The sequence below is a fragment of the Caretta caretta genome, chromosome 10 (assembly GCF_965140235.1).
Source record: "Caretta caretta isolate rCarCar2 chromosome 10, rCarCar1.hap1, whole genome shotgun sequence".
Lineage (NCBI taxonomy): Eukaryota > Metazoa > Chordata > Testudines > Cheloniidae > Caretta > Caretta caretta.
The window spans coordinates 58,802,790-58,817,763 of NC_134215.1; the positions used below are offsets into that span (position 1 = coordinate 58,802,790).

At 41.4% G+C, this 14,974-nt stretch overlaps 1 protein-coding gene across 2 annotated transcripts in view; it reads left to right on the plus strand.

The window, feature by feature from the left end:
• The window catches only part of ALDH1A2 (aldehyde dehydrogenase 1 family member A2), a 69,043-nt gene that overhangs the window by 50,994 nt on the left and 3,075 nt on the right, over positions 1-14,974 (plus strand). For both annotated transcript variants that reach the window (XM_048867208.2, XM_048867207.2), the window contains exons 8-12: positions 4,884-4,986; positions 8,069-8,253; positions 9,134-9,298; positions 9,755-9,912; positions 10,969-11,043. In XM_048867208.2, coding sequence (XP_048723165.1) covers positions 4,884-4,986; positions 8,069-8,253; positions 9,134-9,298; positions 9,755-9,912; positions 10,969-11,043 — 686 coding nt within the window. The remainder of the gene's footprint in view (positions 1-4,883; positions 4,987-8,068; positions 8,254-9,133; positions 9,299-9,754; positions 9,913-10,968; positions 11,044-14,974) is intronic.

Sequence of the window (14,974 nt, forward strand, 5' to 3'; positions counted from 1 at the left end):
CTGGTTTTTCTTCCACTAACAATAAAATTCTTAAAGGCTGTGTGTTCCCTTTCCAGAAGTCTGTCAGTTAATCATACTACTGAAATGCCCAATACAGGAGGCTTTGGGAAGGATATATTATAATTCATTCATAATTTTAGCTTAAGCCCTCTTGATAATTTTTGTCACTCATTCTGCTGGGCAACTTTTGCTTCCTGAATAACTAGGATACCCGAAATAAAATCATTCTTTTTTTTTTCCTTATTGCATTTGGTAGAGAGCTAGGAAGTTGTCCTTCCTCCAGGATAAGGCTACATACCAAAAGCTACTCTTGTCCACTTCAGGATTGTGAAGTTCACTAATCTTTGCTGGCCTGGGGACAGTCCCCAAGGTCACTTTAGAAGCAGAGTACCTCATGTGGTCAAATAGGGTTATACTGAGTGCTCTGGAGACAATCTGGAATCAAAGTTCACACAAAGCAAGCAACATCTCAGCTTTAAAGGTTTTGTCGAAAAATCCCACTGAATTCTTTTACCTCAGAAGTTTAAAAGGCTAAACTGACCCTGCTGTGTGAATCCAAGGATTATAGGTAGTGCTTACTTGATTCTTAAACCACTAAACAGCCTCCAAACATTGGGAGCTTCAGGTCAGAGAAGCACCTGAACATTCAAATGCACTATTCAGGACTGGAGTGGAAACCTCACAGGACTAGGGCTTTGTTTTGGTTTTTGTGGTGGGGGAAAGAGGTTTTGAGATTTCCAGGGGTTTAGTAAGATTAGAAATTATAGCTTTTCTTGTATGATTTTGGCACTTCCACTTCTGTCTGGAATCAGAAAGCGCAGAGGCACATGAAAATAAAAGTTAATGGGTGCAATAGCTTACCCGAAACCCCACCCTCTAAAAGAATTTGGGTAAAGTTTTGGGTCTCATCCCAAACTGGTTTGCACACTCCTATTTAATATGTGACTAGATGAGTCTCTTCTGATAAGAAAGATTAATCATTCAAAAACAAAGCAAACTATTGAGTGCGCCTGTCAATTATTGAATTAATACAAAGAAAACAGCCATCAGTTTAATAATTGAATACTTTTAGGGACTGCGATTCAAGTAGCTGTTTTGAACAGAGGTGTCCTGTACAGCTGGGTGTCCCGTTCCCCTCCCCCTCCAACCAACCAACCACCACCACCCCTCACCCCACATAACAGATTGTTTTCTTTGAGATGAGCCAAATTACATCTACCCACACCCTCCATGCAGTTTACAGGGTTATGGTACTTCACAACTTATCCAGGGATACTCCTGATATCTATCTTGCAGCCTATTCAAAACAAGGATGGGGAGTTGAGGTTTTCTGTGCCAACATTCCTGCTGATTAATCAGCTCAGCTCCATTATCTGTGGGGGAGTCCTCGTTTCCAAAGTTCCCTCGCTACGCTGCATTGCCTGTTGGAAGTTCACAGATAGAGCTAAGAGACACCACAGGGAGCATGAACTAAAAGACTACAGGGACTGGAACGCTATCACTTATCCCTTGGTAACTCTCGCTGTGGATGAAGAGAGAAATGAAAAAGGCTCCTTTTCTCAATAAATAATCACAGCCTCAGTACCCTCCTTAAGGCTCCCCTCATGCCATGAGTGCACAGAGCACTGTACTGACTGAACAAAATGCCAGTGCTTACTCAGGAGCGTGCCCCGTAGTAAGCTGCTTTGTGCCCTACCACCCATAAACGTGCTTTTATTCCCAGTGTTAAGGCTGAAGTAAGACTCTCTGTTAAGCTTATTCTTGCAACGTTGACAACCTCTGTATATTAAAGACAACACATTTCCAAATTAGGATCATGGTCTCCAGCCCCTTGGGTCCTATAACATTTGGCAACCAAGGCCAGATTTCCAATTAGGCACAATAGGCATGTGCCTAGGGGCACCAGCATTCTCAGGGTTCCTTAAAGTTAAAAGTGGGTTAAAAGTTTCATTTTTTACAGCACACACTAAGGTCAGCTGTAGGCAGGGGCGGGGGGAGGGAGAGGTGCTGAAGATTCTGTGCCTAGGGGACGTAAGGTGTAAATCCGGCCCTGTTGGCAACCACGTGTTTTGCCAGGTGTTTTAATCTTTTTTTTAACTTGGTCACAAATATTATTGTGACATTAAAGTGGAAATGGTGGGGTGGCAGGAAAGATAAATTTTGTCCTCCTTAACATGTTCTGCTTTTTGTTTGTATTGTGATTTTGGGGTGGAACTAGTTAATTATTGGTCTTTCAAAGAGGGAGGCTGAAGCCATAAGGCTGTAGAGTGCCATTGGCTAGAGCACCGACTATAACGGCCAGGCTCTAGCTGATTTTCAAACGTACATTTCATACCTGTTTGGGAGATGTTGGAATTTCTAAGTGACGTGTTAAACATATTCAGTGTGGCCCGGCTGTCAGTTAAACATAGTGGTAAAATCAGCTCCAATTAAGGGGATATGTAAGGAATTTCATGATAATGTCAGCACTCTGTTTCATCAATATAGAGGTAAAGAAAAGATGCTGAAGTTAATTTATTTTTAAAAAATCCACAGTCAAACTTGATAGTGGTATCGCCAGATACACAGTTAATCACTGAGTTACATGGAATGGTTGACAATTCCCTAATTATCCTGTGGGCTTTTTTCTTTGTTTTTTCTGGTGGGGGCCCTGGGTTTCTATTTCATTTATGATTACTCCAGTGCTGACTTAACTTTCTCCAGCAGACTGACTTTAATTCTGTAGGTCAGCGTCTCTCCCATTAACCCCTTAATGCTGGCAGTCACAGTCACCTGGCCCTGTGTGTAGAAGTTTAACATTGAGAAATATCAACAGCTAGGTCCTGCAGCACAGTCAAAGTGTAGATGAAAGTTCAGCTGCCGATGGGATTTTTGCACAAGGAAAGACTGATTTCTAATGGCTAGAGAGAAGGATTGGGAATCAAAATGCATGTGTACATGTATGTCAGCCAGCTACTGACTTGCGGTGTGACCTTGGGCATGTAATTTAGACCCAGATTCTCATAGGCTTTTAGGCATCCAACTCCTTAGTTGCCTAAATACCTTTGAGGATCTGAACTTTAGGCCCTGATTCAACAAAGCACTTCAGAACATGCTTAAGTCCATCCCTTTTCAGCAGAGCACGGAACCCTGTACTCATGTTTTACTATATCAGGGCCTTACTCTCCCCGTGACTGTTTCCCAAACCTACAAAATGGGCATAATAATGCAGTTCAAACAATGGAAACCAAGCAGAAATCTAGTTAAACTGGTTATTGGGGATTTCCCCAGCACAGGGGAATCTCCAGGGAACATAGAGCAGGTGTTACCAGCTCCGGCTCCATGCTACACGACCTTTCTGACATTGGCATAGGTGGCATGTCATAGGTATGGCTAGCAGAAGGTGGGGGTGGCCAGACTGGTGCTGAACTTTATTGATCCTCACGTGAAGAATCATCTCTTAGGGCTGCTCCAAACTACACCAGGGGCTGCATTTGCCTCCAATGGCCCCTAGGATTGAGAAGGTGCAAAGGAATCTCAAAACCACCTTTGATTCCCACCCTTATTACCTGTTCTAGCTGTGATGCAGCTTACTACCTGGCCTGGTATGTGTGCGCTGTATTTTGCCTGTGCAATCCTTCTGTAACTACTGTATGCTGTTAATCCTATATATAATGCCGCTAATTTTAAGATGAGGTGATATTCTCTGGTTTATAATTTCACTCTTCAAATTAGTTTAATTCTTTGGGGACTAAAAATTGAATGTTTGAGAGGGTGTGTGTGTGTGTGTACATATATATATATATATATATATATATGTACACACACACACACACATTCCTCAGAACTTATTTGGCTAACAATCTGGAAAATGTCAGTGTGTTCGGAGTGGATTGCAATAAATTACAATACAATTAAAGTGATCGTATTACTAACTGCTGTACTGTATAAAAGAAGCATGATGGTGCTTATTACTAAAGAAGAACTTAATGCATTCTGTGCTAGTACAAGTGACCTTTTTTCAGTAGCAACAGAAAGTGGTCAGCCTAAACCTCTTGTTAATGGTATGGAAAACCCTTTGCACTTACTCCATAGATAATTAAAATAACTGGCTTGTGTAAGAAGTCATTCCAGTTACACAGATTTCAGCTTAATTTCTCCTATTGATCCTGGCAATAGAAAGACTAGAAGAAAATGATCACTGAGCCAGGCTTTTCCCCAGCTCCAAAACGTATGCTGCCATGCCCGATCTCTTGCAAGGAGGTTTATTTTCTTAAGAGAAGCCAGCAGACAAACTCAAAAACAGTCTTTTAACTCACTCCTTAGCCTTAGGCTTCAGGGCTGCCCCCCGCCCCTTACCCCGAGGGGTCCCTGGTGCTCCTGGCAGTTTCCCAGTTTCAGTCAGCTCTGCTCCCTTCCTGGAGCAGCAACCCCAAGCCACCTGGCCCCTTGCTCTAGGGACCCAGCACCCAAGCGAGCTCTACTCCATGTAAGTTCTTTGCCCCTGCCCATCGCTGCCACCATCCAAACTGCCCACTAGAAGCCCTTTATGGGCCCAGCTGTAGCCCAGGCCTCTTTAATTGGTTGGATTGGACCCACCTGCTCTGCTCCAGCGGCACTAGGCTTAGTCTATCCCCAGGGATTAGCTACCCTGTGACAAGAACCCAAACCCATTTCAGCACAGCTATTGAAGGGGCGTGCCTATTGTCAGGTTTGTCCCATGTCTTGGCCACCCTCCAGTTCTGGGAAAGGCCTGGGAAGTTGTCTCTTTATTACGTGAATCTGTGGATTTGAAGAACCTGCTGGATTATTTAATAGCTGTGTCCCACTGATATCCAGAGCTTGCTAGTGCAGTTAACTGTATGACTGCATTGTGTGTAAAATGTTTCTCCATTTCCTTTCAGGTTGGGAAGCTGATCCAAGAAGCAGCTGGAAGGAGTAATTTGAAGAGAGTAACTCTGGAGCTGGGAGGGAAGAGCCCCAACATCATTTTTGCAGATGCTGATTGTAAGTCAGCACTTACGCAATCTCCTTAAATCTGACAATGATAATACAATCCGTGCAGTATTCCTTTTGCTGTGTGATTTGATTGTACATTTTACACTCCTCCTAAATTTCTTGATTTGCAATGTGCTGCAGAATTGTGCATTGACAAAGCATAAGTGCCTTTGTCAGAGCCTTAGAGGGTAGCTGGAGGTTTGGCAGCTAGGTAAGGTGTGTGCAGCTGGGAGTTAGAACATAAGAATGGCCATACTGGGTCAGACCAAAGTTCCACCTCTCTTCTGACAGTGACCAGTGCCAGGTGCCCCAGAGGGAATGAACAGAACAGGCAATCATCAAGTGATCCAGCCCCTCTTGCCCATTCTGGCGCACACATACCAGGCCAGATACTTAGGATTTTTGCAAAAAGAAAAGGAATACTTGTGGCACCTTAGAGACTAACCAATTTACAGCTGTAGCTCACGAAAGCTTATGCTCAAACAAATGTGTTAGTCTCTAAGGTGCCACAAGTACTCCTTTTCTTTTTGCGAATACAGACTAACACCGCTGCTACTCTGAAATTTAGGATTTTTGGCACCTTAGAAGTTGCGGGCAGCATTTTAGGATTGTGGGATAAGCACATTAGCTGGAAGTTTCTGCTAAAATGATCAGCAATTAAGTAGTTAAAGTGTTGACATTTAAATTGTTCAGCAGGAGGTTTTGAAGTTAACACCTTATTAGGATGAATGGGTCAGTTCACACCTTGCTTTGAGCTATTGTTTCAGGCTGCCGTTCAGACGCACTGCACTCATTGCACCTTTGAAAAGCTTTCTTTGGCTTTGTCTACACTGGCAAAAATACCCCCCCACCCCAAGACCAAAGTTCTGTCGATGAAAAGTGCCGGTGTGAACAGCACTTTATCTGCAGGAGCGCTCTCCTGATGACAAAGCTACGGCCACTCCTTGGGGGTGGAAGTTTTTTGTCGGCGGGAGAGTTCTCTCCCACTGACAAACAGTGGCTACCCTGCACATCTTTGAGCGGCACACCTCTAGCGGCACAGCCGTGTGGCTAAAAGGTGCGTTGTGTAGACAAAGCCTTTGCAACCATAAGGGCTAGAAGTTTAGGGTTTTTAACTAGACCCCATGCCGAGCAACAGAAGGATACAACCTGACATCCTCTTTCAAAGCCTTCAGATAGGCTCTGCAAGATTAGGATAAAGTCGAAGAACTCTCAACTACAGAGAGCTGGTTGGTATGGGAAAAAGTTAGCAGTTCTAATGATATACAGTAGTGATACAACTACGGTTAGCCTGGTATAAATCCTGTGTGGACACACTTATTCAGGTAGAAGAGTGGCTTTTATCAGGTTAAAAACCTTCCCAAGTGACATAAACTACAGTGGCATAAGGGCATCCACACAAAGGGTTTACCATGTAACTATAACTCTGCCTTAATTCACACCTTAGATTATACCCCCAAAAAAGTTCCCATGCAGACAAGGCCTCAAGTCTTGCTACGCACAGACTTGCATTGATTTAACTCAACCAGTGCAAACCCATTTAAGGACACCCTTATTTTGGCTTGAGAGGTTTATTTTGAATTATTTAAAGCTATTCCTAATGAACTGGTTTAAAGTATTTCTAATAAAATGCTAAATTAAAATAAGTGATTCAAACTGAAATTGTCCACATGATTTTTACAACCAGTTTAACTAATATGGCTGAAATCACATCTTAAATTGAAGCAGGTGCCACTAGGCATGTATACAAAACCTGACAGTATTCTCCTGGATTGGGACAAATTGTTCTGCCTAAAGCTTTGTGATTTTAGGTAACCTGAAACAAGCAGCCAAAATATTAATTAATCCATCTCTACAATTAACAACCTTCAACAGTTGTCCAGTTCTTGCCCAAAGCTCAGTAATCACGGACAATTGACAGGCAGCAACTTGTTCTCCCGCCAAGCACTTATTACAGATCCCATATGCCATAAATGTTTCAAGAGCTTCTTTCCCCACCCTATATTCTGCTTGTCCTACAGAAAAGTTTAAATTTAAATTCCAGGTATGTTCACAGTGTATCATACAAAACAGAGGATCAATAGCAAGTTTTGGCCTCCTTGCAAATACACTACTAGCATCCAACCATTCTAAGCCACTAGTTAAACATTGAAGAGTTTTTGCTGGCTGTTACAAAGGAACTGTTTAATCTGTTTACAGAACAACGTGTGTGAAAGTTTGCTGATAGTGTGGCAAAGCCATAGAAACTATACTTTCTTTGAAAAGCCACAAGAGGATGGTTACAGCCCTTCGGAGTGCAAAAGTATGTTAAGAAAAGAGAAAGGAAATCAGTTAACCAGTTCTAAATGCTATTGTTCTCAATCTTTGTGGGGTCTTCTTGAGAGATTTTGAATGAGTTTCAGGAAACAGGCTGAATTACTTTTTCAAGATGATGGTGACAAGGAAACATGTTTGACATGTTTCTTAGACAGGGTTTTCTAGAATGTTCTGAAAATAAAGCATTGTTGTTGTTTTTAAAATCCCCAAATTGATCATATTCTACTCCAAACTCCAAAGTGCTGCAACTGACAGTGGGATAATGGCTACCCTGTTGGACATTACTGCTTAATAAGGTGGTATTTTTAATCTTTATAAAGGCACATGAAATACCGTGAGGGCCAAATTCTGTTCTAGGCATCTGTTGCACCCAAATAACCAAGGGTAGAATTTTTGTCCCTACATACCTGATTTTCCTCCCATTGGTGTCCAGGAGTAACTCCACTGAAATCACCAGCATTTCAGAGATGTCAAATCTCATGTAAATGAGACAAAAATCATGCCCTAATAGTCTACAGCTTTTGAGCTCTTAAACTTAAAACACACATTGTGTACCATGTTTTCACAGGGATTGTTACATAAAATAAAACGAATCCTCGTGTAAGGACCATACCACAGTAATGTGTTTTTAATTTGTTTTTGGTTTTTTAACCAAATCCTGTAATTCTGCTACGAAGTTATAAAAACTCAACACTAAATAATATGTCTGATGCTGGCACAATAGCAGTGTGTGAATTACTTCTCACAGCAGTGTGTGGCTGTCTTGGTTTTGTAGTGGACTATGCTGTGGAACAAGCTCACCAGGGGGTCTTCTTCAATCAAGGACAATGTTGCACTGCAGGCTCGCGGATTTACGTGGAAGAGTCGATCTACGAGGAGTTTGTTAGAAGAAGTGTCGAACGTGCCAAGAGGAGAGTAGTGGGGAGTCCTTTTGACCCAACTACGGAACAAGGTCCCCAGGTAAAGAATAATGTGTCAGCTCTTCATGACACATGGGCCGGCTGCATAGAGAGTATGATGGTGCCTGTTTAGCACTGTGGTTCTCATTCAAACCACAGCATGTTTTGTGGCTAATGAATGCATGCCTTGTTGTGGTACACAGGGATTGAAATAACAAGCATTTTAAAAATTATAGTTCCAAAGGGGCCAACCTTATCTGCTGCAGTGCAGAAGTAGGTCTCTCCCCCTTCATGAAAAGTCACTCTTGCGTTCTATTATCTGAGCATACTGGCAAATTCTACAAAGTTTGCTTCATAGAATTAAAGGTAGATTCTGTCCTTAAATCTACACTGTGCACCTCCAGGCTGTGCAATGAGCACATGCAATGGAGAGGCAGACTCCCAGAAGTCTCTGCTCTAGGCTGTCATCCTTCAAAAAGTTCATAATGCCATAATTGTGATTGTTGATCTCCAAAAAGGGGTGAGTTTTGAACAAAAATTAGGCAGATTTGGAAAAATACCTAATTTGTACTAAAAAATACTAAAAATACCTAATTGTAACTAAACCCCCCTGGTTGGGTCATTTGTAAGGCATCTGGACTTAAAGGCATGACCTGTCTACCAACTGAACAAAAGGCTCAGCTTCATTAGATGGAAGGCAGTAGCAGACTCATTAGCTGCTATTTGTGGACCAGCCACTATAGCAGGACAAAGACCATATAGGGTTAATGTGGGTTACACTATTCTTTGAGATGAGGAAGTCAACAGGAGTGGCAGGTATTTAGTACCTCTCAAGTTTGAGCCAAAGTGAATGTTTGTGAACATGCTCTCAGACTCATTCTGGTTTGTAGTCAAGAGTACTCTCAAGCAGTAGAACTAACACAGCTTCTTCAACCTTTAAGATTGATAAGAAACAGTATAACAAGATCCTGGAACTTATCCAAAGTGGCATTACAGAAGGCGCAAAACTCGAATGTGGAGGTAAAGGACTAGGAAGAAAGGGTTTCTTCATTGAACCTACAGTGTTTTCCAATGTAACAGATGACATGCGGATTGCCAAGGAAGAGGTATCCACAAATTTCCTCTCGGGGGCATAATCATCATAAATTTGTGTCTAAACAGGATTTAATTTATTTTATTTATTTTAGGAGATAAAAGTTTTAGAGTTGGAATTTACTGCTGTAAATGGAATATGGGTCTTGCTGGACAATGGTGTGCATCTCAATACCCTTTAGGGGTAGAGAAGCTCTCAGCACCTGTTTGGGTAAAGAATCTGTCTTAGTTAGCCAAGTTCCAGAGCTGAGAAAAGAGAAAAGGAAGTGGATGGGATTCATTCAGTGGCTACTCTTCCTAGGGCTCTGCTTTGGGAAAGCTCACACAGTTTTGCAGGGAGCTGGTGCAGCTAATAAATATTCCTTTAGGAATTGGTAAAGAGTAAAACAGGAAAAGGGAGACAGCTGGAAAAAAATGGGGATTTTTATCCCAAGGCTGTTTTAAAAATTAACCATTAATCTCTGTTGCAGATCTTTGGGCCTGTTCAAGAAATACTGAGATTTAAAACCATGGATGAAGTTATAGAGAGAGCCAACAATTCAGATTTTGGACTGGTAGCTGCTGTCTTTACAAATGACATAAACAAGGCCCTGACAGTCTCATCAGCAATGCAAGCTGGGACAGTCTGGTAAGGCAGCAGTCACCATGCATTCCTGCTGTTGGAGATAAGGGGTTTGACTCACCATTGTTCAACCCTAGTTTTCCACCCTTTCCCAGGCCCAGTCTAGATATCTACTAACTGTAGAGGTAAAAGTATTTTGTCATCATCCCGCCCACTTTACTTGTATATTGTGCCCTTTCCCCCATCTTCTTTAGATTGTAAACTCAGCCGCTGGCATGCTGGTAGGAACTGCTGAAAACAAATAATAGGAAATAATAATCATCCTCCTAATAAAATAATAATAAGGTCCCGTGTTGTTTTCAGAATGGGGAAACTCTGTTAGATTTTTCTGATGAATGCTCCAATAATAATGCAGTTGCTGATGTTAAAGCATCAAGAAAACAACAGGCACCCATTGTCCCTAATCCTTAGGGACTGATAAACTCCATTTCTGAGGGTTAACAAAAGCATGTAATTTGATATGTCAGGACTGGATAAACTAAAGGGCCCAGAGGAAATCAGGTGGAAAAAGACCATTTCAAATCTAATAGCAAAGTGTTATAAGATGGCATTGAGGTTTGTTAACAAATTAACAGTTCATTACTGAAGCTGAATTCAAGCTACTTAACTTTTTCCGTCAGCATCCAAGGGGCTGACCCTGCTGCCTTTTGAAGACAGTGGGAATTATAAAAGGAGTACTTGTGGCACCTTAGAGACTAACAAATTTATTTGAGCATAAGCTTTCATCCGATGAAGTGAGCTGTAGCTCACGAAAGCTTATGCTCAAATAAATTTGTTAGTCTCTAAGGTACCACAAGTACTCCTTTTCTTTTTGCGAATACAGACTAACACAGCTGCTACTCTGAAACCTGTCGAAATGGGAATTATGTCATTGTCTGCACTGGGAGTAGGATTATGCTTTTAAAAGATAAACTGCTTATGTTTCTTTTAATATGTTTGAAATTACTTAGTTACTACAAATAGTTGGCTAGTATCCTTATTTCTATGAGTTTAGTCCTCCCAACTGGATTCCCAAATACATAACTGACAATGCACCCAGATTAGCTCCTTTTCTTTTGACAGGATAAATTGTTACAATGCCTTAAATGCCCAGAGTCCTTTTGGAGGGTTCAAAATGTCTGGCAATGGGAGAGAAATGTAAGTATCATATTATTGCCTTCTAAACTTTGCTCAGATATACAAGTAAGGAAATATTAGTGAATTTTTAGAATGAAAACGATAGAGATACTCATGTACCACACTGATGAGCGTGGTATGAGAAGACAGGGATACTCGTGTCTTGGTTGTCTATACATTTGGCTTGTATGGCACTAGTATTTTTCCCTTGGAGATTTTGGAACAGCAAGGTGATTTAGTGGGACTGTCTTCTCATTACTAAAAAGAATGGAAGTTTCCAAATGTCTCCCTGATCCAGGAGATTTTTCCTTGGATATATTAACTGGCAATTTTCTGAGAAGATTCCCATATTGTTGTTCTTCTGCCATATTGCTTGCCTCGCTAGCTGCAACTCTTTGTATTCTTTTTTTCCGTCTTCACGGTTGTTTGCCACAGTTCCCAATACTGGACCACCTGCATGTAATTAAAGTGCTATTTATCTCTTCCAGATTTAACAAGGTTAAATGAAATCAGGTCTACATTAAGGCAACTCTATTAACACTTCCTAAAAAAATATTCCCCTTCTGTTATGGACTATCTGTCTTCCTTCCTATTCCAGCTGGAAGTAAATGGCAGATCTCTTGGAATGGAATCCCACCCTTAATCCTCTTCCTTCCATTCCTAGTTTAACGTCCTACCCATATTAACCTTCATGGAAATAGCAAGATATTTTGTCAATTGTGTATGCAGTACATTTGATTATGTATTTGTTAATGTATATGTATAACAGGGAAATTCCTGTGCAGAGGGCATATGAACCACTTAAGTCCCATTTAATCCCTGAAAATAGCTTTTGGCTGACTACTCATTCAGCAGTAAAATCAAAATAAGGTCAAACTCTTTCAAACTAAATATGGTGAAGTAGCTCCTGATCCATAAAATGGGTTCCATGCACACAGATATATCTTCCCTTGTTAAGAACCACTTAGCTGAACTCGTTCATGAGTTAGTCATACTGTTCTCAGGATATCTGTGCCTACACTGAAAATGCTGCAGCTGGGCCACAGAAGCGCTGAAGTGTAGACAGGGGTTCTTCCATCACCATAATAAATCTCACCTCTCAACCACCTCTCAACCCCGCTTAGTTTAGCTTAATTACATCACACAGGGTGTGAAAATTTTCAAAGCTCTGAGTAGTTAAGCCAGCTTGATTCCCATTTGTGCCTTTGAAAATCTTTCCCATAGAAAATAATGTTAAGGTCTGATATAATATTTGTCTCCCGCATGAAAAGACACCTGATGATAACTCTGCTGTGAGTTATCATTCTAGGTATTTAAGAATCCCTTTGACCAGGGTCCATTGTGTGTATGTACACACACACACACACACACACATTTTACTGCAATGTCAAGGTTTCAATGTTAAAATCACAAAGTCAGGGAATGAAAACAGTGAATGTTCTAACAATGCTAATTTGCTATGTTGTGCATCCATACGTTTGATGGGACATATTTTACTACATAAACAGTAGTAAGCTACACATTTAATTAGAAAAATAGGACTAGAAAACCACAGACTAGAAAAACAGGCCATATAATATGTGCATCACAACTGAGTTAACATTATATTAGAGTCAGGTAATAACCGTGCTACCTTAATGTTGCATTAGCAAGGTTTGATTTGGGTTTTGCATTTCATTTCCTAGATTTTTCTGCTATTTTTTCATAGGTGGGAAAGCGTGAAAATCAATATTTAAGGTCTACTACACCAGTTTTACACTCACTTTGCACAGGTGTACCTGATGACACAAAGTAAAAAGCTGTGAGGAACCAGATCTTATATACATATGAGATTCAGGTCTATTGTCTACTAAGGATGCCCCTTTACAATGCTCTGGAAGTGTAAAAAGGCCTTAAAGTGGTCTTAAGTTACAGTTACATTCCCATTAAGGCCCCTTTACACTGCCAGAGTGCTGTGAAGGTGACATCTTGTAAATGAGAATCAGGCTCATCATATTTATTGTGGCCATATTAAATTAAAAATGACTCAAAGAAAGACTTTCTGATTTCAGTCCAAACTTTCCCAAAGGAAGTTCATTGTTTATCATTGAGTTAATCCGTAAGGTCTAGAAGATTGAGGTTTTCAGCTTGGTCCTGCGTAGGGGGTAATGCCTAGCTGCACTGCTCAGAAGGAGCTAAGAAGGAATATCCCTTGGGTACAGTTCCTTCCCTGGTCGTCTCTTGTTCTTGTGGGGAGGGAGAGAGGGAGCATACATTATTTCACCCATTTTTGGAGTGCAGCTTACTTCCCCCCTCAAACCTGACCAGCTGATAGAGGGGAATGGAATGATGGCTCTGACGATGACCTGCACATTGACTAGTCCATTTCCCCTCTGCAAGCATTGCAACACCAGCTCTCTCCTTGCTCCTAGAACTATGATCTGGTTAGGCCTGCACATGGCCATGCACTGGGGCTTTCTTCCTGCTCCGTACTCTCCTGTATGGCTATATTAGAGGTAGGGACAATCAAGATAAGCTTATAAAGGGGCATCAATTACCCAGTAGCTCGAGGACACTTCACATTTGTCTACCTTCTCAAGTTCAAAACAGGAAAGAAAGAAAAAAGATTGTGAAGGCCCATAGCACCTTGAGTTTGAGACACCCCCCCCCCACACACACACACATTATTTTGTTTGCTAGACCAGAACAAGACAGCGGCTGGCAATTGGTGGTATATAAAGGCACTGGATTCTACATTGGCTGGGTTAACTATTGACTCAAAAATGTGTCTAAGGGGTGTTTGGAGCCAAGTTTCAGCCCTACTGAATCAAGCAGAAATTTTCACACAGAGTGACTTATTAGCATTAGTTCTTCAGCTCCCTGGAGCTCTCTGTGACAGCCTCTACTGAGCCATTGGGGAACGGCTCTGTGGCTCAGCTAAGTTTGATAAATGGTTTGGTCATTGTGCGGAAGACAAATCTGGGGACTCTCTGTTGCAAGTTGTGGGGGTTTGTCCAATTGAATGTGAGACTTAATTATGAAGAATTCTCATTAGTTCATTTCCCTTCTTGTACTTAGTTTCTACTAATTCATACAGTGCTGACTGAAACACCAGTCTGACCAAGTTAAATATCAACTGGCTAAGTCAGGTGTAAACTTTACTGTGCCAACAGGCACGTTGGAAAGGTTTCAAAACTGCAGGTGGGGTGGAATGACCTGATAAATATCAACATCTCTGCACAAATGAATTAACACTCCAAAGGGAGGTCAGACGGGTCTACCCCCGGGGAAACATTTGTGTGTAAAAATGTACACTTTGGAAGTAAATTCAGAACAGGCTATGCAACATCAGGAGCATACCCAGGGGTTTTATAGTGGACAGCCTCTGAATAATAACCCTCTCCCTGTTTTGAAAGCAACATTTATTAAAAGGGGGGTTCAGGAGAGTCCCCTTGGAATTTTCTTACTGGTGCAATTTAGGATTACATTCTGTACTGTTGCATAAGGAAGAAGGGAAGCTCCAAATGCCAAACAAACTCACATGAAGTGCAGTTACAGGAATTCTTTAGGTTTTATTCTTACAAATAAGGAAATTAACTCAGTGCAGCCTCTTGCAAGGAGACATGGCACTATGCCTGCGGAGTCTATGTGTGAGACTCCTAGTACCAATCGAGGCCAAAAAGATGCTCAACTCATGTACTTAGATTGTAAACTCTCAGGGCCAGAGCCTATTTTTTTGTCTCAACAAAAGGGCCCCAATTCCTGATTAGAGCCTAAGGCATGACTGCATTGCCAATACCAAATAATGACTTGTCAGTCACCCCAAATGTATGGAGATAAAAGGAAACGAGCTGTTCCTGAGGGAGAAAAGGATTAGAGTCATGCAGTATCCACTCCAGAGACTTAGCAGAATTGCCCAAGAGAGGAGCTGGGCCAGAACCGGTTACAGAAAAATCTATTCAGTAACGAAGAC